General features: G+C 49.3%; 3 protein-coding genes across 7 annotated transcripts in view; all 3 read left to right on the top strand.

The window, feature by feature from the left end:
• PHF12 (PHD finger protein 12) overlaps positions 1 to 13,819 on the top strand; it is a 44,638-nt gene extending 30,819 nt beyond the window's left edge. For 2 of the 3 annotated variants that reach the window (XM_048823735.2, XM_048823741.2), the window contains 7 exons: positions 871 to 1,681; positions 4,615 to 4,743; positions 6,189 to 6,332; positions 8,659 to 8,757; positions 9,470 to 9,552; positions 10,960 to 11,098; positions 12,652 to 13,819. In XM_048823735.2, the coding sequence (XP_048679692.1) occupies positions 871 to 1,681; positions 4,615 to 4,743; positions 6,189 to 6,332; positions 8,659 to 8,757; positions 9,470 to 9,552; positions 10,960 to 11,098; positions 12,652 to 12,986 (1,740 nt within the window). In that variant the 3' untranslated portion in view covers positions 12,987 to 13,819. The remainder of the gene's footprint in view (positions 1 to 870; positions 1,682 to 4,614; positions 4,744 to 6,188; positions 6,333 to 8,658; positions 8,758 to 9,469; positions 9,553 to 10,959; positions 11,099 to 12,651) is intronic. The other variant, XM_048823737.2, reaches the window with a different exon arrangement.
• Positions 13,820 to 16,761: 2,942 nt separating this feature from the next.
• On the top strand, positions 16,762 to 21,343 carry DHRS13 (dehydrogenase/reductase 13). Its single transcript, XM_048824254.2, has 5 exons — positions 16,762 to 17,128; positions 18,175 to 18,293; positions 19,086 to 19,209; positions 19,454 to 19,765; positions 20,572 to 21,343. Exons 1-5 carry the CDS (start codon positions 16,822 to 16,824, stop codon positions 20,832 to 20,834), a joined length of 1,125 nt encoding a protein of 374 aa, XP_048680211.2. The 5' UTR covers positions 16,762 to 16,821; the 3' UTR covers positions 20,835 to 21,343.
• Positions 21,344 to 22,916: 1,573 nt separating this feature from the next.
• The window catches only part of FLOT2 (flotillin 2), a 32,692-nt gene continuing 29,537 nt past the window's right edge, over positions 22,917 to 26,071 (top strand). For 2 of the 3 annotated variants that reach the window (XM_048824386.2, XM_048824385.2), the window contains exon 1: positions 22,917 to 23,038. In XM_048824386.2, the coding sequence (XP_048680343.1) occupies positions 22,990 to 23,038 (49 nt within the window). In that variant the 5' untranslated portion in view covers positions 22,917 to 22,989. The remainder of the gene's footprint in view (positions 23,039 to 26,071) is intronic. The other variant, XM_048824389.2, reaches the window with a different exon arrangement.

The raw sequence follows: 26,071 nt of genomic DNA, 5'->3' as shown, positions 1-26,071 counted from the left end.
CACAAATCCCTTCGCAAATAGCAGTTGACTCTCTAAGCCATTCTGTCATCTGTTACAAGATTGTGACAAGATGAGCTGGTCCCACAGTGTGAGTGGTGTAAACTTCAGTGGAAGGCAATTGCTACCTCTATGTATGAGTCTAATGTAGGGACTCCATTCTGTTCTGGAAGCGAAGGATGCATGGTGATGTGCCTTTGGCCAATACCCATCCTTGTTCAGAAAGTGCCTCCGAAGCTGGTAATGTCTGCATGCTGCCTTCGGAAGCCTTGAAGGAATTCAGATTGCAAATTTTCTCCTCCCCCAGTCTTCGTTGTTTAAATAGGTTCTCTGCCCTGTCCCTAAAAAAACTTCTGTACAGGAAGCCAAAGTATTTCTGCAGTCTGTTGAAGCTTTCTCTACAGAGTCATTTGGCTGGATGCACTCTAAGATGGAGAGAAACCCATTTTATAGAAAGGCCAGTACTGTGTTAAAGTGGAATCTGTTTGTTTGAATCTTGTAGCAAGATGGAGGTAGAATTTTGGGCATAAGGCAGACTCTCCCTGTAACTAGCTTGGATTTGGGCAAAATGTTTGTCTTGAGCATCAACGTGATTGATGTATATTCTGGAATAGATGTAAATCCTATGTGGCAGAGGTATAGTGCTCTTAACCACATGATACTGCATTTGTATCAGAACAGCTACCATGGTTCCATAATATACCTATATTTAGTTGTCTTGCTATGGTGGTGAACTGCCTTTCCAGGAGCGGGCAGAGCGATGCCAGGTAAATTGACCTGCTTATTTGGGTGGTTGAAGCAGGCGTGCTGTGTGAGTGACCAACCTGTAGTTGTAGCCTGTGAAGCTTACCGATGTTTTCTTTCTTTTTTCAGTGGCTCTGTAGTGTTGTTGCACTCCAGTGCAGCATTTTGAGACATTTATCTGCTAAGCAGATGCCTTCGCTTTGGGACTCTGAACAGACAGAGAAGGCTGATATTAAGCCTGTTATTGTGGCAGACGGCTCAATCACCAACCCTTACCAGGCAGCTGACAAGGCACTCACACCTTCCCTTTATTCCGTGTCGTGCACCTCAGGGATTACCACCCAGAATTCCTTGAGCTCTTCTCAATCCCAGCAGGCTTTATCACAGGAAGATGTCAATTGCAGCTCTTGTATGGATAAGTCAAAGAAAGTATCTTGTGGAACTTCTAATGGGCCAACAGCCTCTGATGTTAAAGTAAATGGTCCTCATTTGTATGGTGTTTCCTCTGAACCTTCGGCACACTTGACTGAGTCTCAGAGGCTAGTTGGCCCAGGTAATACAATACCTGGGCTGTCTCATCGGCAAACATGGGCGAGGCCCCTCACACCCCCAGCAGCTTGTGGACTTCTGAATCACGCAGTTGGAACTGTTGTGAAGACGGAGAACATAGTAGGACCCGTTTCTTGTGCACAAAGGGGTTCTGCGCCAGTCACAAGTATGCCTGCTTCCATACCAAGCTCTTGTGCCAGCCTAGAGACCACCAGCACTTTGCAAAGAAAGAATGTCCAGACACAGATAGGTCCCCCACTGACAGCAGAACTGCGATCTGTTGGTTCCCCTTTGACTGCCACTAGGGCTCTTACTCCTCCACAGGCAACGGGAGATGGGATCTCTGCCATCGGATCCACACACAGATTCTGTTCACCAGCACCACCTTCAGGTGAGCATCTGATGGGGAGGTCTGGGCCTTCCAGCTGGGAAGTGAGTGTTTAAAAATCTTTCTTTCAGAGCATGAAGTTTAGTAAGTGCAAGGAAGCAAGGCTTCTCGCGGACATGGCACAATGGAGAACAAGTTAGGGTTAGCATTGCCCACAGGTCCTGAAGCAGAAATTGGGCCCTGTGCTGGGTGTTGCCAGTTAAATGCATCTCTGAAGTGGGGGAGCACTGTGCTGCTTTCTGAAACAGCTGATCCATCAGAGGTTCAGAAGGAACTGGGAATTCTGGAAACGCACTGTAATTTAAACTCTTCAGTTGCTGTGTTGCTGTCACAGTTCCTATTTTGACAACTGTAACAGTAAATTTCCTTTAAGATGATGGCTGGAGTTTCCAAATGGATTACTTCAAATGTCTGCTTTAATGCTCTGTTAGAAGCAGGCACTCAAGGCTGTGAAGATCATAATGTGTGACCCCTTTCATTTGTTTGCAAAGGCAGTATACAAAAAAAAAACCCTAAATCCCGAGTGTTAGTCAGAAAATGCCACAGTTAAGATTTCATGTACAACCTCAGCTCCACCCTGGTTCCTATGAATTACAGTAGTCTTCTGTCTGCTTTTTGCACAACCTTCGATGTGTTTAGCATCTCGTAACTTTGTCCTTCTGGATGTGTACCCAAATATGAAAGTTATTCATGGGACAATTCTGTTTAACACTGGGTTTCCTGTATATGCTCTACTTATCAAATATAAAGTTTACAACAGTAATAGTGAAAGTTGGCTGGCGTAATACATGCTGTTCAGTGAGCTTTGTGGTTAACAGCCTCCACCCCGAATTGCACCAGTCCTGTCTGTGCTGCTGATTGAAAAAGAAATGTACAATACTATGGACACTGACAAAAGTGCTAAAATGTATTCCTGAGGAGCAGATAACATAAAAACTTAAGTCCGAGATATGCAGACCCATTATGGCAATGCAAATAGTGAATCTTCTTCTTGAATGGTAGAGCTGTTCAGAAAATTGTAATTTTTTTATAACTAAGGAATGGGATATTTTCTTTCTTGTACAGAGGAACAACTGAATCGGTTTTTCTCAAGCTTCAAAACAAGTAAACCAACACCTTCACACTCATTTAAGCCCAGAAAATCAGTGTACAACATAAAGATTCAAAAAGCCATGTGCAACTGAAATGAGGCCATTAAGGACATGTAACACTCACGATGCAAATTGTAGAGGTGGCAGTGTTCCCAGGACATGGGAACTGTGGGGTGGGTTCAGAGTCCAAGTTTAAGGCCAGAAGGACCACCAGATCATCAAGTCTGACCTCGGTGTCACAAGCCACCCAGCACCTGAATACGAAACCCAACAACGAAAATGAGACCCAAGTATCACAGCCCCCAGGCAGAGAATAGGAGGGGTCGAGGTGCCCCAGTGGCCGAGCCCTCTGTAATGGCAGGGAAGTGATTGAGATACCCACATAAGTTTGGTTTGTTAAAGTAAATTTTTTTTCAGCTAGTGAGCATCCAAACAGTTAGTACACACAGTGGGGAGAGCGAGCGCTTAGCTGGCTTGAGTATTATCTTAAAAATCCCTGGTATGAGTGACAGATTTTCCTCTGAAGTAGCATTAATGTAGAATCTACGCCCAGGGCTGCTGACCATCTTAACCGCACTTGTGCGCAAAGGAGAAGGCAAACATGCAGCTGCTGGCTTGGCTGTTGCTTCAGCTGGAAGCACAGGGATGGGGAGGAGGGAAGTTTTACCAGGTGGAAAAGGGACCATATTGATGTGGAGAAACATTATGTTCAAGATTCTAAGAGTTCGGCAAAGCATGGATAATCCTGAAAATTCTTCTTAAAAGGATGATGTCAGGTCAGTTTGGGCCCAAACTTTAGATTTTATAAAATGCAAACCAAAGCCCCACTCAGCTACCAAGAGAGCGTCTGTAAAATTAAAATTAAAAAAAATCCTATGATAACAAATGTTAATGGAATGTAGGTTTCCCCTCCAGTATTTTTTATTCAACTCATGCTGCATCATGCTAGAGAACAAGTGAATGAGCCTAAACTAAAGCGAAACTGACATTGGAAGTGACAAATAAATTAGATTTTAATTCTTGGTTCTAGTAATGGAAGGTTATGGGAATCTAGGTAAGGAAAAATTAATGTCCCTTTTAAACTCAGTTAGTATTTCTCATCTAATTCTAAATAGATTATCAGGGAGAGGCAGGAGATTTGGGTATCTGAGGCATGGGGGTGTGAGTTCCTTCACTGCTATCTAGTTCTGTAGCAGACATTTTACAAATGTCACAATATTTTAAGCAGTAGGATTGCAGTTTGTGAATGAGCTAAAGTCACGTGTGTGCGTATTGCTTCTTTGTTACATTCTCACCACCCAGGAAGGAGCTTTCAGACTTCCACAGTACATATGGCACTCGTGTTGGCAGTAGCAGATCTCTAAAACAAGTTACAGAAACATTCATCATCTTGTTTCTGGTTAACAAAACATTTCTTACCCAAAATTCTGCAAATGTATAAAACCCAACACAAAAAAACTGCTCACAAAATTTCTCCCCTCTGGGTCCAGTGAGATTTGGGTTTCAAGCTGTTCCCCAAACACCTTACAGCTCTGCTCTACAGGTCATACTTCCAGGATAATGTGAATTCCATCAGCAGATGGTAGAGGTCCAGGAGCCCGTGGAACGGAACTCAGTTAAGCTGGCTAGAACTGCTTTGGGAAAAGGTGTGGTGCTATTTAGAGCTCCTTTCAGGAGGTGTGTTGGGTCATGAGAGGAGTTACTCCTCTTTTCAAAGCATGGCTACTAGCAAAATTAGCCAAAAATTTTGTGCAGTTTGTAAATTAGAAGTAGAAGTTGAGGGCTCATTAGTAGCTCAGAAGTGACTGTGCATATTGACGTTGCTCTTCTCTCATGTCTCTCTAGATGGTAAGGTCAGTCCCAGCACCGTATCCATAGGAAGCTCTTTAATTGTCCCCTCATCTTTCACTTTAAACTCTGCGGCTATGTTGGACCTCACCAGCTCTGTGAAAGCATTAATGGATGGCAATGGCGGTGAGTAGTCTTTGTTTCTTTTTTCTGTCCAGAGTTGCTGTGTATACCAGCCGAGAGGGAAATGGTCCTTTCCTTAAAGCATTCACTCCCCTGCTAAAGGGGAGAGTGACTTTGGTAAAGGGGGCCTGGGGTGTGGACATGTGTTACCCTGGGTAAACAGGGGAGTGCCCCATCCCTGTCACAATCGTGGGTCTCATTCACTTCCACGCCTTGGTACTTGGAGTGTTTCACCTCGTAAGCTTTGGGGGTGTCTGTCCAGAATGTTGGTGTCCAGACCTGTTGCTCGATGGAATTCATATGCTCAGACCCCCAACTTGTCCATGTCATGATTTTAGCTGTGATCCAAGGACACTTCCCTCACCTTTTCTGAGGCCAGTGATTGCGTATTCTTTGTAGGTCACCAGTCATTTCGGCTGCAATATTGTTATGGGTTTGCCTTCAGTTACATCTTTCTACAGCTACGTTTTCTGCCTTTGTCCCAGAGCCTAGTACGTCTTCCTCTCCTTTTCAGTGGGATAGCAGGAAACCTGGACTCTCATCAGGGTGACTTACTGAGGAACCAGAGGACTGCTGTACAGTTCTCAACTTCATTATCAGTCTGTTGCTTGTGACCCTTCTCTGTAGCCTTTCTTGCACTGTTATTTTGACCCTCTTCCCTTTGGCAAACACCTGGCTGTTTGTCTTGGCCTCCTGTGTTTGCAGCGGGACTCTCACTAGCCACCATGGCTCTGCTGCTTTTATTCGCTCTTTTACCAGTGACATTGATGTTGAGACGGTTCTTGCAAGAGATTAACTAACTTGTTCATGAGCACAATGCAGATCTTTGCAGGTCCTGATTAACTGTCGTCCTTGCTGCTCGTTATCAGCAACAGTGATCTGTTTTGAGATTTACTTTTTACCCAAATAGAGATTTGTATGAATTTCCCCTCTTTCTTAACAATTTTAAGTTGAACCTGCCATGAAAGACTGCGACCCTGAAAATGAGACTGTACCGCTCCTAAGGAGTTGTCGTTTATCTGTGGGATAGATCTAGTCAAACTTCTTTCCAACCAGGGTGTAAATTTGAGTCTCACAGGAAGCACGCCCCATCCCTGCTGCCCAAAAGAGCCTGAAATACACATAGCCTTTCTGGGTCTCTGCCCACATGTAGAGTCTTCAGCTTTTTCCTAGCCAAAAAAACGCAAATGTCCCTTTCCTGTCTAGACTGCAGCTCTCCAAGATTACAAGTCTTGCTGTCCATGTGTGCTGCTAGGGAGGAGAATGCACTTAGACAGTAATAGAGCACCCTGTACTTTCGACTCTTGAGGCCGCAGAGTTTTCCCTGACGGAGTTGCTGCTAACAGAAGCAAATGGCAAAATGTAGGAACAGAACAGTTAAGCCCTCAGCAGATCAAATGACGCCCTCTCTGTGAATAACTTACTAATTGCTTTTTATTTATTAACAGAGATTGAGATAAATATGCTGGATGAGAAGCTAATCAAGTTTCTGGCCTTGCAGAGAATACAACAGCTCTTTCCTTCCAAAGTTCACTCCGTAGCAAGCAGTGTCAGTTCCCATCAGTCGTCTCCTTTGGCAAATCACATAGAAGGTAAGAGCAGCCCTAGAATAGTCTCTTTGCATTGAGCTGTGGTTTTTCTCAGCATATACCATGCCATCAGACTGTCATCCAGAGAGATTCTCTCTCTTCTGGTATTTGGGAGACACCCATTTCATCTCCTTCCTTCCTCTTGCCCCTCCTCTCTGGATACTCTTCGATCAGAAACATTCCTCCACTTCCCCTTGTTGAGCTTTTGGCAAATGTGGTAGGAAAAGGAGCTTGCTCTCTCCCTGCTGCATCACAGCAACTCGCAACCATGGATGTTCTGTTTCCTGTAATTGTGGGGCTAAGCCAAGTTGTACCAGTCTGATCTAGCAAGGAAGGGAAAGGCCCAGCTTCCTTCTCTGGCATGTTTGCAAGAGGCTCAGGGATCTGGGAAGCAAATGAACAAGTGTGTTTGCAGTCCTGCTGCCTTCTTTTTGGAGATGGAGAAAACTGGTTTGTGGGCTTGAAAGAGAAACCTAAACGTGAGCTGGAAAAGCAGGGGCATAGAGTGAGGGTGTTACCTTTTAAAATCCATTGATTTCTTCAATCCAAATTGGCAACTGCAGAGCTAAAATTGCAGATATGTTCTAACGCTAAATAGTTGGAAACTGTTACCTCCTTCACTTATAAAATCTGCCAGGGCCTGAGGTCAGGGTTCTGCTTCCTTTGCTATAGTCATAAGTATCACTAATCCTTAAAGTGCGCCAGGTATGCAGCTTCCTATTCCGCTGTTAGGTTGTCATCAGCTGTTAGGAAGGAGTATAGATTCCCTGAACCATATCCATTTACCTTCAGGAGTAAACAAGAGTTGTCCTGTGGGAGCTGTGTCCTGCTCTCAGGTGGCCTAGGTACAGTAGGAGCAGAGAGGTGAGATCTGTGTTAGCGCACTGTTGGCTGTGTCACAAACTTGACTTGTCCTTGGCTCAGCTCCCCTGGTGGCTTCAGGCCGTGGCGTAGCAGCAGGGATTCTGACGGTCAGTAACTGTCTCTTTCTTCTAACACTTCTGGAGCTAGAGGCAGCTGTGGAACTGCACAGGGCCAGCACTGGGATTAAATGATGTGGCCAGCAGACACTTGTAGAACTGAACCTTCGATCATCGGCCCCGACTATCCTAGGGGAGATCAATGGCTGTGTTCCCTACCTGCTTTCTGTCTTTTGGACCCATCAAACTTCAGATGCTTCCCCCTGTGCTAATTTTGACTTTTCTTTTGTTTGTTGATGGGACACTTGGGTGACAACTTCTGAGACAAGCCCCGCTGGCTGATCTGTACTAAGCCCGCCCTAGTAACTGTCATCCAAAGCAGCCAAATGTAGAAATGATGTGTTGGGAACAATGAAGCTTTTTGGCATGTTCCATGCTGAAGGTGCCACATAATCCCATGGAGAGTGTTCTTGACATCAGTGGTGAATTCCAGACACACAGATTCTAAATTTTTGTTGTTTTTTGACCACTCTTTACTCAGTTTGTAATCTGCATGCTTTGTCAGTTTCACATCCTTTCTTGATGTGAAACTGTCCTGGAGATGCATGTGGTGGGGAGTTAGGTTAGACTGTGTGTGGGTTTGCATGGACAGGAAGAGGGCAGGTACTGAGCCAGTCAAACCTAGACCAGGTTGCCATTTGACTGCTATGTGAAACAAGATGGTGGTCTACCTGTTCCGGGTGCAATGGGGATGTGATCTCTGTGTCCATGCAACCACTGGGTCTTTGTGGATACTGAACTAAGATTAAACTAGTTGAAGAGAGAATCCTCCTCCGACCCCAACCTTCCAGTTGGAGGAATTTTAAATTGATCCCTGGAAAAGCTTGTTCTGCATCTACCTGTGCTTTTCTCAGGGGTTAACTAGCAGTTTTGTCTCTAGGGCTGTTGACTTGGCAGCTTTTGCTAGCTCCAAATTCAGTTTAAAGGGGCACCATCTTAAAGGAACTGGAGGACAATAATTCAGAAGACGTGTGCTTTAACACTTCATGGTCCTGGAACTGGAAGAGATGAGAGAGGGGAAATAATGTCTCCTCAGTTTGTTTCCTTTGTCCATGCCCAGTGTCATTTCCCCTGTGTAGTCACGTGGCTTATGTGGGTCTTTCACATAGCAGTGGGGGAGAGAAAAATTCTAAGAAATAGCAAGATGTGACTGTAAAACCACAACAATTGGTCGGGGGTAAGAGCTGAAACTATTTCCGATTTTTGTCCAGATGTCAAGTTGATAGTTTCCTTTAAAAATTATGCATGAGCCCCAGAAAGCCCAATAGGGGGAATACTTAAATCTGGTAACTTTATATTACTGTAGGCAATTTATTCAGTAGTATTCAGATCTCACTTTTGTCTTACAGTGCAAAGAAAGGAAGTGCAAGCTCGTGCAGTGTTCTACCCCCTCATGGGCATAGGCAGTGCAGTCAACATGTGCTACAGAACCCTCTACATCGGGACAGGTAAGTGACTTCTCCTAGCTGGGGGCTTGCAGAATCCCAGTGAAAAAATAACTTTCCGTTTGTTTTTTCATCTTTTATTTTGTTTGCACATAGACAATCCAAGCCATAATGCACTAAAGTCACCCCATTGGAAGTGAATGCAGCTCTTTGGAGAATGCCATGTTGGGGCCAGTCATTTTATCCTGGGATTCTGGAATTATGTTTCTCTTGTGTATTATCAGGCAACATATGCAAGAAAGCTCGCTCAGATGTCAGGACACTGTGTGACTGGCATAGTTAAGTGCCTGTAGCCCAGATTTGATAGCCATTGTTTTAGGATGGGAGTATTAACTCTTGATACCACACAGTCTAAGAGATTTGGCATTAAAAAGTCACCGCTATCCTAGGCTCCCCAAGTCGGTTTCTGTCTGGTAACTGCTAAGAAGGGAGGTTAATGATCATTCTGGGCATTTGCCACTCTTGCCTGAGCCTGGAGCCCCCTAGCACACTGGAAGGGCGCAATAATGCTGAAATGGTTTCCCACCTTCCACTGCTTAATCTTACAGCCAGAACCCTGAGGAAACCTTGTTCTGTGGCTTATCTCAGCACTGTTCACCAAGCTGTGAGAGCAGATACTAAGGAAGCAAGCCCCTTGCTGTTTAATTCTCTTGCTCTGTGCTGCCTTGCCAGCTCTTCTGAATTCAGTTGAATTTTGTCTTCCCGTCCGTTGCAGGAGCTGACATGGATGTGTGCCTTACAAGCTATGGTCACTGTAACTATGTGTCTGGCAAACATGCCTGCATATTCTATGATGAGGTGAGTGCCTGGGCCTTTGGTTTGCCACTTGCTCAGAGATGGAGATGAAGGCAGCTGGTTGTCTTTGTTGTGTGGAGCTCCTTTGTGGGCTGCAGAGTGAGAGCCAGGCTTGTACTAGAGTTAAGGTGGGGTCAGCATTCACTGGTAACCCTCTTTCTGAGGCAGAGAGATCTGCTGACAAGTTCCCTCAGGGCAAACTCTGCAGGCTGAGTCTCTGCACATCCTTAATCTGTTTTCAGTGTCAACATCCTTTCTGAAGCATGGACACCAGAACTGGATACACTAGTCCAGTAGTGGTCTCAGTATTGCCCTATAGAGCGGGAACACCTCCCTACTCCTCAGTACACGTCTATGCTTATACATCCAAGAATCCCCCTCTTAGCCACCGTGTCAAACTGGGAGCACGTATTCAGCCAAGTCCTCTTCAGAGTCACTGCTTTCCGAAATTGTTCCCTGTCCTCTACGCGAGACCTGTGTTCTTTGTCCCCAGAGGTAGGACTTTGCCTTTGGCTGTGTTACACATGCTGTTCACATGAGCTTGGCTCACGCTCTAGAATTGACATGTCCCTATCATTATTTACTACTACCTGAGCAGATTATTTGGTAATTACTACATGAGTACATCCTTGCAGGAGCCCACCAGAAACACCCATCGGGCGGATAATTCCCCATTGACAATGACTTCGCTATCCCTGTTAGCTAGGTTTTAGTCCATGTAATGTGGGCTAACAAAACATTGTACTTTTAGTGTAATAGCAATTTCATAACTTGATCCTACTCCACCGTGACAAGATCTGATCGATCCACTTCCCCCCACTGTCGGGCTGTGTGCTGGGGGTAGGGACTCACTCACTCCTGAGTGTCTCTAGAATGCCAGGCATGCCAGAGGCAGTGTGTTTAATCTCGGGGGCAGTGCCTTGTGCCTGGAGTTAGTGCTCACAGCTGTGCTGTTGACCCCTGTGAAGGGAGGGCTGAGGCCTGCTGTTTCTCCAGCACTGTGAATATGCTTCGTGGTTTGGGAATGAAGCGCAGATGCTCCTTTCTGGTTAGACCCCTTGGTCGTGTGGTGAGCAGCACACAGTGGCTAACATGAGGGGTCTGGCCGAGGATTAGCAGGTGGGGAATTGGGTCCTGTGCAGTACAGCGTGTTCCCAACTGTAGGAATCTCATTCAGAAGGTTGACGAGCCCACAACTGTGTGAGCAGTTTTCATTTGCTCGTTTTGCATTCTGTGCAAGATCAGCATGCAAAGCATTCTGGGTAACATGCATGCAGCCAGATGCCATGAAGTCTGACTTGCTGCCACTGCCTGAAACGGCGTGTTTAGCTCGGAAGGTCCCTCTGTCTGAGCAGGAACGTAGTACAGAGCCTTGCCGGGGTTACATGTGAAGTTTCTCTTCCTTCCTAGAATACAAAACATTACGAGCTGTTGAACTACAGTGAGCATGGGACGACTGTGGACAATGTTCTGTATTCATGTGACTTCTCTGAGAAGACTACACCCATTCCTCCCAGCAGCATTGTTGCCAAAGTGCAGAGTGTGATCAGTAAGTTATGCAAGAACATGTTCCCTAAAGGGAGATGGTGCCCTGGCCTCGTGCGGCTAGAGGAGCCAGCAGTGGGGGAAGCAGAAACTCCAGCTTGTGCTGAAGTACCATATACAGAAGGAAGGGGTCTCCCCAAAGCCCAGACCTGCCCATCAGCTACACAGTATAACCCTCCCCTCTGAGCCCAGCCGCTTGGGACAGAGTGTGCTTTGAACTGCAAATACATGCTTCCTCTAATTAGAGTTAATTCAGACTTAGAGGCCCTTTCCTGACACCTGTCCCTCTCCTGAAAGCGATTAGTTCTGAGCTGGAATCAGATGGTCTCCATAGACTTGATCTGTAGATTTGCCTCTGACCAATGTTCCCTCTAATTTTTTCCACCCATGTATGGAATAAATTTTGGTAGGTGCACCGAGGTATGTGCAGATGTGTGCCACGAGTAGAAACAAAAAACCTAGATATAAATATTTTTAAAAACTTACCATAGGGACAATTACTCCCACCAGGACAGGTTAGGCATTTTAGAACTCGCTACTCAAAGAGTTAAATTTAAGTGTCAGAGAAATAAAAATTGTGAAATGCATAGACCAGTCAAAACACTAAAATAACACACTTTGAAAGAATAAAATTACAGAAAATATATGTGCATTGCAGGAAGTACCAAGTAGTAACAGCAATAATACAAGTATGTGTTGGAGGTGAGTGTGAAAGAGACTGTGTGTGGGTGTGTGAGAGAGATAGACGGCTGCTGGGGAAAGCTGTGCGTTGTCTCTTTAAGACACTCACTGAAAGCTCTCCTGCTCTGTCCTGTGTCTCCCCTCTGCGGAGATGGGGTATGTGGGCAGGGGGAGAAGGAGATTGTGTGTGCGTGCGCGAGAGAGAGAGAGAGAGAGACTGTGTGTGTGAGCTGGCTGCTGGGGAAATCTCAAACAGTGCACTGTCTCTTTAAGAAAGGCACTCCACCACTCCCCATTCAGACCACAGCAGCTCTGTCCTCCTGAGCTAAGCTGTCCCCTCTGCCCTGCACTGTGGAGATGGGGTACAGTGGGAGGAGGACACCCTGACAGCACGCGTGCGCACGCACACACACCCCGGTTCTGCACAGCCAGCAGGAGGGTCCCGGGAGCAGCTTCAGGATGGAGCAATGTGGGGGAAGGGGCACCTGAACACATGCTGCCGGCTGTGCTCTCTAATCAGCTGGGTGACATTTGACTCTCTCCTACCTGGCCGCCCAAGCACGCAGCTTGCAGGGAACACAGCCTCTGACCTGGTCCTGTCAGGGGCTACACTCTAAGCATCATTATCCACCTCTTTATCCTCCCATTGCTTCACTCCTGCTGCCCACCTGACCTCGTGCCCTTCCCACAGCGGGGCCTACATACAGGCTGCTGAGAGATCCCTGCACCCAGGGGCTGGCTGCACTCTGAAGTTGCCGGTGATCATGTGACTGCAGCACTTAGTGTTGTATAGAAACAAGCTGCTGCACTTGAGTGTGACACTCTCTGGATGGGACGCTTGCCCCGGCCTGTTTCCCATTTGTGTTTCTTTTCCAGAATGCCACAAAGGCAGAAAACAGGACGAGGAGCCGCATGAAGAAGCAGTCGTGATGAATTCCCAGGCACAAGGGCAGCACCGGAAACCCTGCAATTGCAAAGCCAGCAGCTCTAGTTTAATAGGAGGCAGTGGGGCGGGGTGGGAAGGAACAGCCCTGCTCCACCACGGCAGTTACATCAAACTGGGTTGCCTGCAGTTTGTCTTCAGCATCACTGACTTTGCGACCAAACAGCCCAAAGGGGACGCTGCCTTAGTACAAGACATGGACTTGGAGGAAAAGCTCTCTCTGAAACCCCACCAGGTGCCCGTGCTGCGGTCCAACTCCGTTCCCTAGGAGCTGAGGCAGAGCCATGGGGGAAGAAAAGCCCTGTCCTGAGACTCCTGCAATGCAAAATGTACAAACCAAGTGGGGATTTTCTGTCGGCCCAGAAACTGTTCACGCGCCGTTTGCATGAAATGAAGAACGTTTCACTTTTTTAATTATTTTCTTCTTTTGCTCAAGTTTTAGGGGCATTTGCACATATATTTGTACTATACATTTCATTTTAAAAGGAAAGCTGCAGCAAGAGGAGGACGTGTCAGAGCGAGGAGGGGGAGGGGCGGGGGCTGGCTGACTTGGACTCTCTCTGACAGATCGTTCCCATGCAGTTGTAAAATAATCAAAAACTTGTTCTATTTTGTGCCAGTGACAATAGTTTTATATTAAAAGAGAAAAATACAGTTTTCATACAGCAAATCTATACAATATCATTGTTTTATTTAATGTAAAGAAGTGCTCTCCTCCCCCCCCCCAGTTATTTCCCCTCCCCTCCCCGCTATGGTTGCACTACAAGTAGCTACTGTGTGTTATGGGCAATGAGAAATGAGCTCTCTTCCTGCTGTCCGCCCTGTTTTATTTCAAAGAAGGAGAAGTATCGGACTCTGTGTAAATACATCCGTGATGGCATTTTCAGTGTTTTAAAGCTGTGTACAGTGCTACATGTGGTATGACGTTGCCTCAAACTGTCTCTTGTAGCAAATCGTTTGTCGTAAACCTGTTTGTCTTTTTTGTTCTATGCCACCTCCCCGCCCTCCAGGACAGCTAGTTCCGATGTACATAGTCATTGTAATGTTTTAGACTTTACAGAAGGTTTCCTGTATTCTGTATATAAAAAACAAAATACGTCACCTCCTGCTTTCGACTGTCTGTCCTGACTCCGTAAACACAAGCAAGGATCTACAAGAGCATCCCAAGGCAAAACCCAACCTCTGTGAGAAGGGCTTCCAGGCTGTGCCCAGGAACAGCCCTGGTCTGCTCTTCTCCCCCTGCTCTGCCCCAGGCCTCCAGGACCAGGGTGGCTGGGGACAAAGTGAGCTCCCAGGGGGAATGAGGCTTCTCCGGAAGAATGGAAGGTTCGAATACAGGGTGTATCTGTGATGGCCTCTGTGGCTCCTCCTTTGTTCTTGACCACATCAGTGCCATGCACTGGCCGTGTGCATCCCCTCCCCCACTCTGTACAGGGTATGTTCTTAGGGCATCATGCTGCACAGCAGACTCGCTCTGTTGGCACTCAAGGTCTGTAGCTATTACAGGGCGGGAAGCTGCTCCCATTCAGCAGCCTTCCCCTTCGCTCCTGGCTCTCCTGCCCTAGAGCCGCTCTCTGCTGTATTTTTACTGTTTTATACTCTATGTTCTGATCTGGAAATACTAACTCTTTTTGTACAAAGACGGAAGGATTTGCGATCTGTTCCAATGGCATTAAGTCTGTATTAATAAACTCTCATAATACTATTGAAAACAGAGCAAGAACCACACTTGCACCCTTCTTTTTTCCCCTCCCACCTGCAGTTTGGGGCTCAGATAGCTTCTCACCCTCTCCAGACAGGGAAGCTCCTTGGGCAGGTTGTGAGGCCTGGTGTGAAGGGGGTGTTCTCCCAGCTTTTCCCTCTCCTGTCAGCCACGTCCCCGCTGCAGGAAGGCTCCTGGGCCATGACTTCACTTGTACCTTAGGGTTACACCTGTGCTCACCTCCTGAGACCCGAGAGAGATTGGATCAGCTAATCGCTAGCCGCAGGGAACATGCTCCTGTGTTGAATAAGTTCTGGTATTTTGGCACAGCCTTTAATGTGTTGGCTCTGGTTTCTTGTAGTCCTCAGGTGCAAAGCGTTTTAAAGGCTTGCATGAATTTAGCCTCGGGTGCTGGGAGATGAGGGTTTGTTTAATCATCTTCAGCCACAACCCAGGGCGGGTGTGGGTGGTAAAGTAAGTGCTAAGACTGTAATGATTTGCCCTGGTACCCTCCAGCCATTAATCTCAGTGCTTGGCAAATGACATTTCAGCCAAACAGTCCTTCAGCAGGGGAACTTCTCCTGGAGCTGGTGAATGTTCCTGAGGGAGGCTGGCATATATGCCCATGGGATGCATCCCTTCTACCTGTCCAAATACCCCCCTGAAGCAGCATTTTCTGCCCTCTGTCCCTTTACCCTGACCCCCCTCATTTATTCCACTTAAAATCCTAGGAGGCTGGCCACAAGTCCCCCCAGAGCCTGGCAAGGAGGTTCCTGGAACTGGCTTGCTCAGGTCTGTGCCGGCTGCTGTGCACCCCTTCTCTGCCGCCCCTGGCTTCTGCTAGCCCAGCATGCAGGAACCGAAGGTAAACACTCTTCCTCCCTGCTGTGGGCTCACCCCCTTCTCTGCTTGTACTGCCCGGTGGTGCAGTTGAGCTGTTTTCTGTAGTCCAGTGTTTGCCAGGGCTGTGATTCCAGTGTCATTCCACTGCCAGCAAGCGGTGCCTACGCACATGGGAGACCTTCCAGGTTAGTAACTCCTGTCGCTGCCACAAAGCTATTGTGTGGCCATGAATGGGGGGGCCCCTGCATGATTGGGAACAGGAGTTGTTTGTCCAATTGTCTGTTAGGAGGGGCTGGGGGACAATTTTGTGTTCTTGGATACAGAGAATATAGGGCTCCTAGGTCTGTAAAGTGAAATGCACGTCTATGGGGCTAGATAACTAATCGTTTCAAGCCCCCATGCCTGCCCTGCTATTTTAGTTCTTTCATACTAGGGTTTTGTCCCACTGCTGGGGTCTTAGTTCTCTAGCAGACTCCGTACTCGGCATCTCTTTGATGGAAAACCATGAACTAAACCTATAGTTCAGAAAGTGAATGGTGGTTCTAAGCCTGTTGAAACCGGTCTGCGCACCTGTCAATGGCGAATACTGACACTACAGTTTATGGCCCTGCCCCAAGCCAGCTGGGAGCACGAATCGGTTAATGTTTGTTAAAGTGCTGCTGCGGGGTGCTGATAATCAGGTTTTCAAAGGTGCTGAGCCTCCACCATGCCCACTGCAATCATGGGTTGTTGAAGAAAACAAACACACCATCCTTGCTGAGCCGGGTGACAAACAGGTTTCCTGTCTGGGGGGAATTTTTGAGATTTCAAAACAATTTTCCATCCCAAATCAGGACAAAACTTCAATCTCGAAAAATTCCGCATACTGAAAATCTGAACCAGCTTTTGGACTGGGCCAGTCGAAAGGTTTCTTTATCAATAGGGCTGTAGCCTTGTAGCACTGACAAGGCTACAACACTATTGAGATTAGTGTCAGATATTAGACCCGCGAGGTGATATCTTCTATTGGACTAGCTTCTGGCAGTGCAAGAGACGAGCTCTCGAGCTTACGCAGAGCTCTATGGAAGCTTGTGTGTCTCACCAACAGAAGTAGGTCCAATAAAAGAGAACACCTCGCCCACCTTGTCGCTCATCTACCAAGTCATTTAAATCAAAACCTGCAACGGGTTTGTTTAGAAAATGCTGACACAGGAAGTTTGAGAGCTTTGACACGTCTGTCAGCGCTTGTTTGAACCGGGGGCCGCGGTTTTGACAAACTGGCTTTTTCGGACAAAAAATGTTGATCAGAAATTTCCCGGCCATCTCTAGCTCCTTGGGCAAAGCCGAATTCGTGCCCTGCAGGCTACGGATCTGCAGGTGGCAGTGTTGCCAGCAGATTGGCTGTATTTCAGCCAATCTCACGCTATAAAGCAGAGGGCCCAGGCCGAGCGGCCTGAAGCCGTGCCTGGATCAGAGCCAGCTTCAGAACCGCACATCCTGGGCGTGAACTTGCAGAGGTTTGGCCCAGGAGGCTTGCCATAGCTTTGCTGCATGCAGAGAACAGCCCAGGAGAGCTTTTATGCAATGTGAAGCAAGTGACCTTTGTCCTGGTCCTTCTCTGACGCAGGTTCTGGCTCCAGCTCCGGCCTGCCCAGGAGCGCAGCTCGGCCAAGTGACTCTTGCCGCTGGAGGCGCCTGTGAATTGGCTGCAGCCAAGGGAAACCTGCTGCTGACCCTGTTCGCTGCGCCCCAGGAAGCCATGGCCACAGTGCTACTAGTGCTTGGGCTGCTCCTGGGCCTCTACGCCCTCCTCTATTACAACTGCATCAAAGGGGCCAAGTGTAGGGCCCAAACCAGCCTCCGAGGGAAGACCGTGGTCATCACAGGTGAGGGGGAGAGGGGACAGGTGCCTCCAGGGACGCTGGGGGGCTACCTGGGCTCTGGTAGAGCGTCTCTCTTTAAAAGTGGGAAACCCCCTGCCCCCAGCTCAGGACAAGGACTCTGATTCCCACGCAGCACGTTGTCTCCTGTTGGAAGAGCCCAGGCTGGGTGCCAGGCCCAGCTCTGCCTTCTCCCTCTATGTCACAAATGTGAGCTCAGTGCATCCGGCTGGAGCTCCCAAGGCTCCTGCGGCAAGGGTTGGGATCCCAGCCGACTTGACTCCGCTAATTGAGACAGATCAGAATCGCCTGGTGTCCACCTTTAGTCCAGTGACCAGGGCTGGATATGTGAGATGAATGTGCAGGCAGCCCCATAGCTGGGTTATGGGATAACCTGCCCGCCAGTGAAGTCTCCTAGCCTGGAAGAGTTTGAGCTTGGCTGTGTGCTGAGTTGCTCTTTCCCTCCCCAAACTCTTGTCTAGTATTTACTAGTCTAATTCTGGATACGCATGATAACCATAGAAACAGCCAATCCCTCGTTGCTGAAGCCAAAAGGTAGCCACAGCCAATGTGCTGTGGCAATGAGTTCCACAGTCTATTCATAGTAAGAAAAAGGATTTCTCTGTAGCATTTCCACACAGAACATTGCGTATGGATCAGTGAGAGGAGGTTTGGACCCTGGTGTCCTTGGCAAAGTTCTCTTCTGGTTTGTTGTGCGGGGGTTGTGTGCTGGCTGCACCCTCCTCATAAGAACGGCCCTACTGGGTCAGAGCAAAGGTCCATCTAGTCCAGTATCCTGTCTTCCAACAGTGGCCAGTGCCAGGTGCCCCAGAGGGCATGAACAGAACAGGGAATCATCCAGTGATCCATCCCGTCACCCATTCCCAGCTTCTCTCAAAGAGAGGCTAGGGACACCATTCCTCCCTGGAGGCAGCTGGATTTCAGGCAGGCTCTATGAATTGTTTTGAGAGAGAACACAGTGCTACCACAACACAGAGCCAGGCTGCTCTTGGTCATCTCCTTGTGCCCAGCTCCTCCTTCTGCTTTTCCAGGGGGAAACACTGGGATTGGGAAGATGACAGCCCTGGATCTGGCCCGGAGAAGAGCTCGCGTCATCCTGGCCTGTCGCAGCAGAGCGAGAGGAGAAGCGGCTGTCTATGACATCAGGCGGGTGCGGGCTCTGCGCTCCTATTGCCTCACTCAGATGGATGCAGTCTGAGCCCCAGTGATGAGCAGTCCCTGCTGTATGGCAGGCCTGCACCCTCATGGGCCGCTGCTGAACTTTGAGGGTCCACCAAGGCTTAGGATGGAGCATACCCAGGGAGGTGCAGAGGGCAGTGGTACCAGCTTGGGGAAGGTTTAGGAGCCCTGGCAGATAAGCAATAAGAGTTCCCTTATTCCCAGGAGAGGACGCAGCATTTAAGGGCTCTGCTACTCCCCAGTGAGGCGAGGGGCGCAGATGCCAGCACTGGGTGGGGAGTGGAGGGCTGCAGAGGTACTTGCCTACAGAGAATGCTGGCAAGGGGGTTGTGCACATTCCATGGGCACGGTGGGCCCCATTTCTATATGCAGGGAGCTAACCAAGATGACAGCATCCCCCAGGCTGGATTTTCTGACTGCCCCAGGGATGCCTGAATTCCCCGTTTACCTGCCCAACTGCCAAATTAAACACCCTGTGAGGCCTTTCTCTATCCTGCTCAGGTGTCTCAGTGTGGGCTGGCTGGCTGCACGGTGTCAAACAGTAACCACTGCGGAGCCTGAAAAAAAAAAACGTGCACGCAGGCTCTGGGGCTGGGTGCGCTGAAGGGCAAGCAGCTCCCTCTGCTAGTTCCTGTTTGCAGTTTGCCCCGTGCTTCAAGGTGGAAACGGGACATCACCTTCTGCGTCGCTGTCACTGGTCTGGAGCCTAACCGCCCCATGCACCACTGTGGCCTGCAATGAGTGCCTCCCCCTCTTTCTCCAGGAGAGCGGGAACAATGAGGTTCTCTTCATGAGTCTGGACCTGGCCAGCCTGGACTCAGTGCGAGCATTTGCAGAGACTTTCCTGAGATCTGAGCCTCGTCTCGACATCCTGATCAACAACGCAGGTGGGAATCTCATTACCGAGCCTGCCACCCAGCTCCTGGTGGGACAGGGATAGGTAGGTCAGGCCCTGAGGCTGTGCTGAGGAGGTTCTGGGGGAGATTCCTGGATGCTGATGTTGGAGTGATGACTCTCTGAGGTGGGGAATAACACAGTGTAGGCTCGTTTTGGCTTGCAGGACCCTGTCGGGTGGAGAAAGTCCTAGACCAGAGATCACGGCTGTATATTGGAGCTTATTTTTCTCTACAGGGGTTGGAGCAGGTGGCAGGAAGAAGGATGGCTTTAACCTGGTCTTTCAGGTCAACCACCTTGGTCACTTCCTTCTGACTCACCTCCTCCTAGAGCGGCTGAAGCTCAGTGCACCGAGCCGTGTGGTGATTGTGGCCTCCAATGCACATCGATCAGGGAAAATAGACTTTGAGACCCTCCATAAGCCAGTGGAAGGGATACTGCAGAACTTCCAGGCTTATTGCACCAGCAAACTGGCCAACATCTTGTATGCCCGAGAGCTGGCCAACAAACTGGAGGGAACCGATGTAACCTGCTATGCTGTTCACCCAGGTGAGCATGGGTCCAGCCTTTCTCTGGGGATGTGGCTTCCAAATCCCACCAAAGTTCCTGAGAGCTATAGATCAGAGCCTCGCTACTCAAGAGGTGAAGTTCAATCCAGTCCTGTTTGAGACCTGTCTCAGGACAAACTGGCTACTAAGGACGATAATTTCTGATTTGGGTTAATTTCAGATCTCCCCTAAGACGGGTACTCAAGCCCCTGGACTCCTGTGGCTCTTCTCTTTCACACTGAGCCTCCCACCCAGTCAAGGAGGACTGGTCAGCAATCTTAATAAGAGAGGCAGCTTTCTAATGAACCAAAGTTACTCTTTACCCCCAAGGCCATGATCCCTCATTCTGCATTTCGCCCTGCTTGCAATGAAATTCTCTTTCCTACCTCTCCAGCACTGGTTGGAATTTGGGTGGGAGGGAGGCCAGAAAATGGAACTGCTATTTGGAGGAAGCATGACGTACAGATTAGAAACTATTCAACACCCTACTGTGCAAGTCACTTTCTTTGAACTGTCCATGTACTTCACCCCTCTTTGCAGTCAAGTTCCTGTCGAGTGAGTACTAAGAGAACAAAAGAACGGCCATACTGGGTCAGACCAAAGGTCTGTGGATGGTTCTCAGTGAAATGTACTAAGAACCAAACCCAGTGTGCCTGCATGGGTCTCATGTAGTTTTTGCCTTCTCTCTCTGTCTTCACTGGCACTGTTGCTCTTTATGCCTCCTGAGTAAGACCCCCTCCTCCCAGATGAGGGACGTTTCCCGTACATTCCAGTCTAACTGCAGCTGCTGCTTTATTTTGCTTTCAGGGGTCGTTAACACTGAACTATTCCGCTACATTCCGATCTGGCTGTGGCCATTCTTTTTTCCGATCTCCTGGCTCTTCTTCCGAGACCCCACTGATGGAGCCCAGACCTCTATCTACTGTGCCACGCAGGAGGGGATTGAGATGTTCAGCGGACGGTACTTTGTGGACTGCCGGGTACAAGATCCCAGGCCCCGGGCCCGTGATGATGCTGTTGCCAAGAAGCTGTGGGAAGTCAGTGAGAGGATGGTGGGTTTGGCTGCTTAGAATGTGCTATCCCCTGACCCGGAGAGTTATGTAGGGACCATAGACTGGAATAGCAGTGGCTGCTGTAGGGGTAGGATTAAGGTGCATTAGGAAACTGAGAGGGCCTCAGACTGGCAAGAGAGAGGCAGAGCTGAAAGCGAGGCCTCAGATACATTAGAAATTACATGGTGGAAGCTTCCATGGCATCTAGGCTATACCAGATGATCCAACACTGTAATATGAACATGTACCCATCTTCTTAAGAAGCAGGATTTTCTTTACACTGCATCTAACAAATAAGATTGTGAGAGCTAGGATTACCACTCTGAATGTAGGTGCCTTACCGTGCCCCAGTGTGTAAGGATGATGATGTGGGTTCTGCTGGTGCTATCCACGCTCTCATTTCTCTCCCCTCAAGCCCTGTTTCATACCTGAACATTTTCGATAGCATTTTCTATAATTGTATCAATTAAAACACAATGAAAATAACTGTTTTAAAAGGTGAATTAAAGCACCTCCTTGAGCATGTATCATTTTCCCCATCCCACTTTGTCACAGTAGCCTAAATACTTGCCTTTCAAGAATAGCACTGACGCCTACCACTAAAAAAGCTTCCACTGGGGCAATTGCCTAATTCTGTGGAATCCCCAGTGCAACGGTTTCGTGAGGATGTTTCTGTATGTAGCTGGCCAGCTGTGGTCTACGTTCTAGACCTGCAGGGAATTCCTGGGTAGCAGGTATATGTTCACCAAGAAGTTTTGGGAAGGCTGACATTCAAAGGAAGTCTAAAGATGTTCTGGGCAGGATGCTAGCGGTAACAGCTATGTGCACAAAGAGACAAAATGCTGGTAAGTCCTCACTGCACAGTGGCAAATGGGTGCCTCCTCCACTGAACTAGCTGCTGAGTCTCTCTGAAAGTGTCCTGGCTGCAGCAGGCAAGTTATGAGAGTCATTTAAATTCTGTCTAGACTGGGGGGAAAGTGCATGCTTAAAATTGGGTGAATTAACATGATTAGAAACCCCCTTTAACACTGAATGGAGATATCGTTTAACACTTTTACAGGTGTTAGCTGGTCACAAAATTGGGGATTGATAGAAAAGGCCACAACTGTGACAATTATAAGAACGGGGGCAGCTGAACACTACTTCATGAGATGTACAGCCCTGCATACAATGATCATCCCCCTCTGTAAACATGTTCTCTACTAGCTCCTCACCAAACCCATAGGGCAGCTGGTGACAGACACAACATCCAGCCCAGTGTGGCACTGAGGACAGACACCCCCGTCCCCGCGCACTTCCACCCTACCCCACCCAGCATGGCGGTGCCTGACAGACACCCCCACACATACACACACCCCAGCACGGTGGCACCACCTGACAGACACCCCCCCAGGGTGGCGCCGCCTGATAGACAACCCCCCCCCCCACACACACCCAGGGTGACGCCGCCTGACACCCCCCCCCACACACACACCCCAGCGCGGTGCCAGCTGACACCCCCCCCCCACACACACCCCCCCAGGGTGGCGCCGCCTGACAGACACCCCCCCCCACACACACAGCACGGCGCTGCTTCACACACACCCCCAGCGCGGTGGCACCACCTGACAGACACCCCCCCACACACACCCCCCCAGCGCGGTGCCACCTGACACCCCCCCACACACCCTCAGCGCGGCACTGCCTGATAGACAACCCCCCCCCCACACACCCCCCAGCGCGGTGGCACCACCTGACAGACACCCCCCCACACACACACACACCCCCAGGGTGGCGCCGCCTGACAGACACCCCCCCACACACACACCCCCAGCGCGGTGCCACCTGACACCCCCCCACACACCCTCAGCGCGGCACTGCCTGATAGACAACCCCCCCCCCCCCCACACACCCCAGCGCGGTGCCGCCTGACGGACCCCCCCCCCGAACCCCTCCAATCCAACATGGCGGCTGCTCCATTTCTGCCCCCCCCCGCCCTCAATCCAACATGGCGGCCGGGGTCCGCCGGGCGCCCCTCCCAACATGGCGACGGCCCCGAGCGAGTCCCCCCCCCGGTGACGCGCTTCCGCTGGCGGGCGCGGGGCGGGGCGGGGCGGGGCGTCGGGGGCGCGGCTGGGCGCGGCGGGCGCTGCGGCGGAGAGTCGGGCGGGGCGGTGCCGTTGCTGCCGGCGCCATGGGCAATTGCCACACGGTGGGGCCCAACGAGGCGCTGGTGGTGTCAGGTAGGGGCGGCGGCCGGGGGGGGGCCCCTACTGGGGTGACGGGGGAGGGGCTTCGGCGGGAGCCCCCCAGCACTGAGGGGGGCCCCCGGCAGGGGGAAGGAGGCGGGGCTGGGGGGCTCCCGTCGTGCGGGGGGGATGGGCCCCCGCAGGGGTGAAGGGCAGGAGGTGGGGGGGCGCCCCCCCGCTCTGCAGCTCAGGGCTGGGCGCCAGGTACCCGCCAGCGGGGTGGGGGGCCCCGGGGGGGGCCGGGGAGCGCGGGGGGGGGCCCGGACTCTTGGCTGCCCCGGGGCAGGGCCAAGGCCCCGGGTGTGAAATGTCTGGGGAGGGGTCGGAGCCTCGATGGCAGGGACTGGGGGCGAAAGACCCCGGCTCGTCCGGAAGGCAGCTCGGGCCCCCTGTCCTCTGGGGCACAGGCGGGGGCGGGGGGGGCCTGTGAGCTCTTCCCCGCTGCCACCTGGGAGCCGCATGGGCTGTGGCTGCCTTGCGCATTCCTTGGTCCCCAGGCGCCCGCTTCCCGCTGCTTTGCCAGTGAGCCTTGTTTCTGTAATTCCCCGACCCTGCCAGCCCCCGCAGAAGCAGCAGGTGCCTTTCCCCCGCCTCCCCGTCGAGGAGGGGTCGCCCGGGTGGCGATTGTGCCTTTCCCTGATTTATGCTACAGTCGCAACTGCAAAGGGTGCACAGTGGATCTGGCTCCATCAAAATGTGGAGTTGTATTAAACACCGGTACGTGATGCTGCATCCTGTAGGTATGACTGGATCCGTTGTGGTTATGCGGAATGGGTGGGCTGTGGGCAAGAGAAAGTTCAGGGCATCTACAAATAATGTTCAAAAAGAACAGGAGGACTTGTGGCACCTCTAGAGACTAACCAATTTATTTGAGCATCAGCTTTCGTGAGCTACATGCATCCGATGAAGTGAGCTGTAGCTCACGAAAGCTCATGCTCAAATAAATTGGTTAGTCTCTAAGGTGCCACAAGTCCTCCTGTTCTTTTTGCAGATACGGACTAACATGGCTGCTACTCTGAAATAATGTTCAGTTGCTCAATACGTTCCCAGTCTGCATAAATCCTCTTTGTCAACACTGGGTTCGTGATGGAGTGGATGGCTAGGTTTGGTGATTGGGACTCTGACCCTCAAATCTTAACCACCTTTCCTCATGCCTTGGAGGAAACAAACGTTTGGGGTTACAAAAAGAAAAGGAGTACTTGTGGCACCTTAGAGACTAACCAATTTATTTGAGCATAAGCTTTCGTGAGCTACAGCTCACTCACGAAAGCTTATGCTCAAATAAATTGGTTAGTCTCTAAGGAGCCACAAATACTCCTTTTCTTTTTGCAAATACAGACTAACACGGCTGTTACTCTGAAACCTGGGGTTACAAAGTGATTATACGGCTGCTTCACTCCCATTGCTGTGTATCTGAAACTACGTCATCGTGGTTTGCAAGCCAATTAAATCAGTCCCTTAGGCTGAAATCTCCTGCAGGCAGTGGTAATCACTTCCAGTTGGTCTATTAAGCAATCTGTAAATCTTTCTCAGAGGACAGGCCTGTTACAGAGCCTAATGAGTTGGTCTTAATGGGTGGTTCAGGCATGTTCTAAAACCTGCTTACAGGGTACAAGAATAGTATTTTACAAATAACAAAGGAATGGGAATTATCCTCTGTCTTTTTAAATTTGGCCATTAAACAAGTTTATTTTAACCCCTGATTAGTTGCTGTTTTTTTTTAAAAGCACAATATAATTATGAAAGCAGCAGCATATAAACTCTGAATCACAAGGCATGGCAACAAAAGTCTGTGGTATCCATTAACACCCCCCAAACTATATATTTTCCCATAGCTCGGCCCCAGTGTGCCCAGGATAACCCATCAAATGCAATCACATGCTGAGAGTTTTGGGGGGGGGTCAAAAAAGAATAGATATTCTTGTGGAGGATGGGTACAGCAATGACTGTTAGCCAAGATGGTCAGGGACGCAACCACATGCTCTAGGTGTCCCTAAACCTCTGACTGCCAGAAGCTGGAACTGGATGACAGGATGGATCACTCAATAATTGCTCTGTTCTGTTCATTCCCTCTGAAGCATCTGGCATCGGCCACTGTTGGAAGACAGGGTATTGGGTTAGACAGGCCACGGGTCTGACCCTAGTATGACCATTGCCGTGTTCTTATATATGAATACATCAATCCTGGCTATAAAGGTCTGTTCTGTAGTCCATACCGTGACCAAAGATGGCCTTTGTATTTCACTATCCAGCATGCTATGTGCTATGCGAACACCTGCCTGTTTCCTAAGAGCACTGGTTCTGTGCTCAGGGAACAGGCTGAAAGAGTCGGGGGTGCTTATGGATGCCTCATTCTTTCCTGGGTGCTTTGCAACAGGTGTTCAGTCTGGGCCCTGGCTGCAGGGTTGTGACTGTGCTAATAACCCTTTGTTTATCTGGGTGTTGAGTGACTGGTGGGTTATTAGCATGCTAGGGCAGAGCAGTCAACAGTTAGGCTTCCATGGATGTTGAGCAAGCTCTGGGGCAGAGGTAAAATGTCTGTAAATGCAGAACTTTGTGTCGGTTTTGGTTTTCATCCTTGCTGTGTGTAGTTATTAAGATCACAGTCAAGAAGCTTTTGTGTGTGATAAACCAATATTAGAACATGTTATTAACAGAGTTATGTTCTGCAGTATTGGGTTCCCTTACTAATACTGGTAAAAGAGGTCACTAACTAGGGAGATGGCTCAAATATTTTAATTGAAAAGCTTTTTCAGAATAAATTCTTGACTCTGTTAAGGAGGGAGTCTCACCATATGCCACTTCAGGGGTGTGGCTTTCTTTCAGTGCTTTTTATAGTGACATACAGTACCCCAACAAGCAGTCAGCTCTCTGTAACTTCTGTTTGACCAATAAAACCCTCTGCTTGATGGCCTTATTTGGAAATCTGATTCCAAGGGCACAGGTCAATGGTGAGTGTTAGTGCTTTTTTTCCAACTCTGTGGTAATTTCTCTGGGTTCCTGTTAAGCCACATATTGGTTAGAAAA

Source organism: Caretta caretta, chromosome 17 (assembly GCF_965140235.1).
Source record: "Caretta caretta isolate rCarCar2 chromosome 17, rCarCar1.hap1, whole genome shotgun sequence".
NCBI classification, from domain to species: Eukaryota; Metazoa; Chordata; order Testudines; family Cheloniidae; genus Caretta; species Caretta caretta.
Note: the sequence above shows the minus strand (reverse complement) of the source record. Positions and strands in the feature narration are given on the sequence as shown.

Bases quoted from the DNA above. Each gene is read 5' to 3' on its own strand.
- DHRS13 (XM_048824254.2), top strand. From the start codon at position 16,822: ATGCAATGTGAAGCAAGTGACCTTTGTCCTGGTCCTTCTCTGACGCAG. The intron at 17,129-18,174 runs GTGAGGGGGAGA...CTGCTTTTCCAG, and splicing joins GAAGACCGTGGTCATCACAG to GGGGAAACACTGGGATTGGG. The intron at 18,294-19,085 runs GTGCGGGCTCTG...CTCTTTCTCCAG, and splicing joins CTGTCTATGACATCAGGCGG to GAGAGCGGGAACAATGAGGT.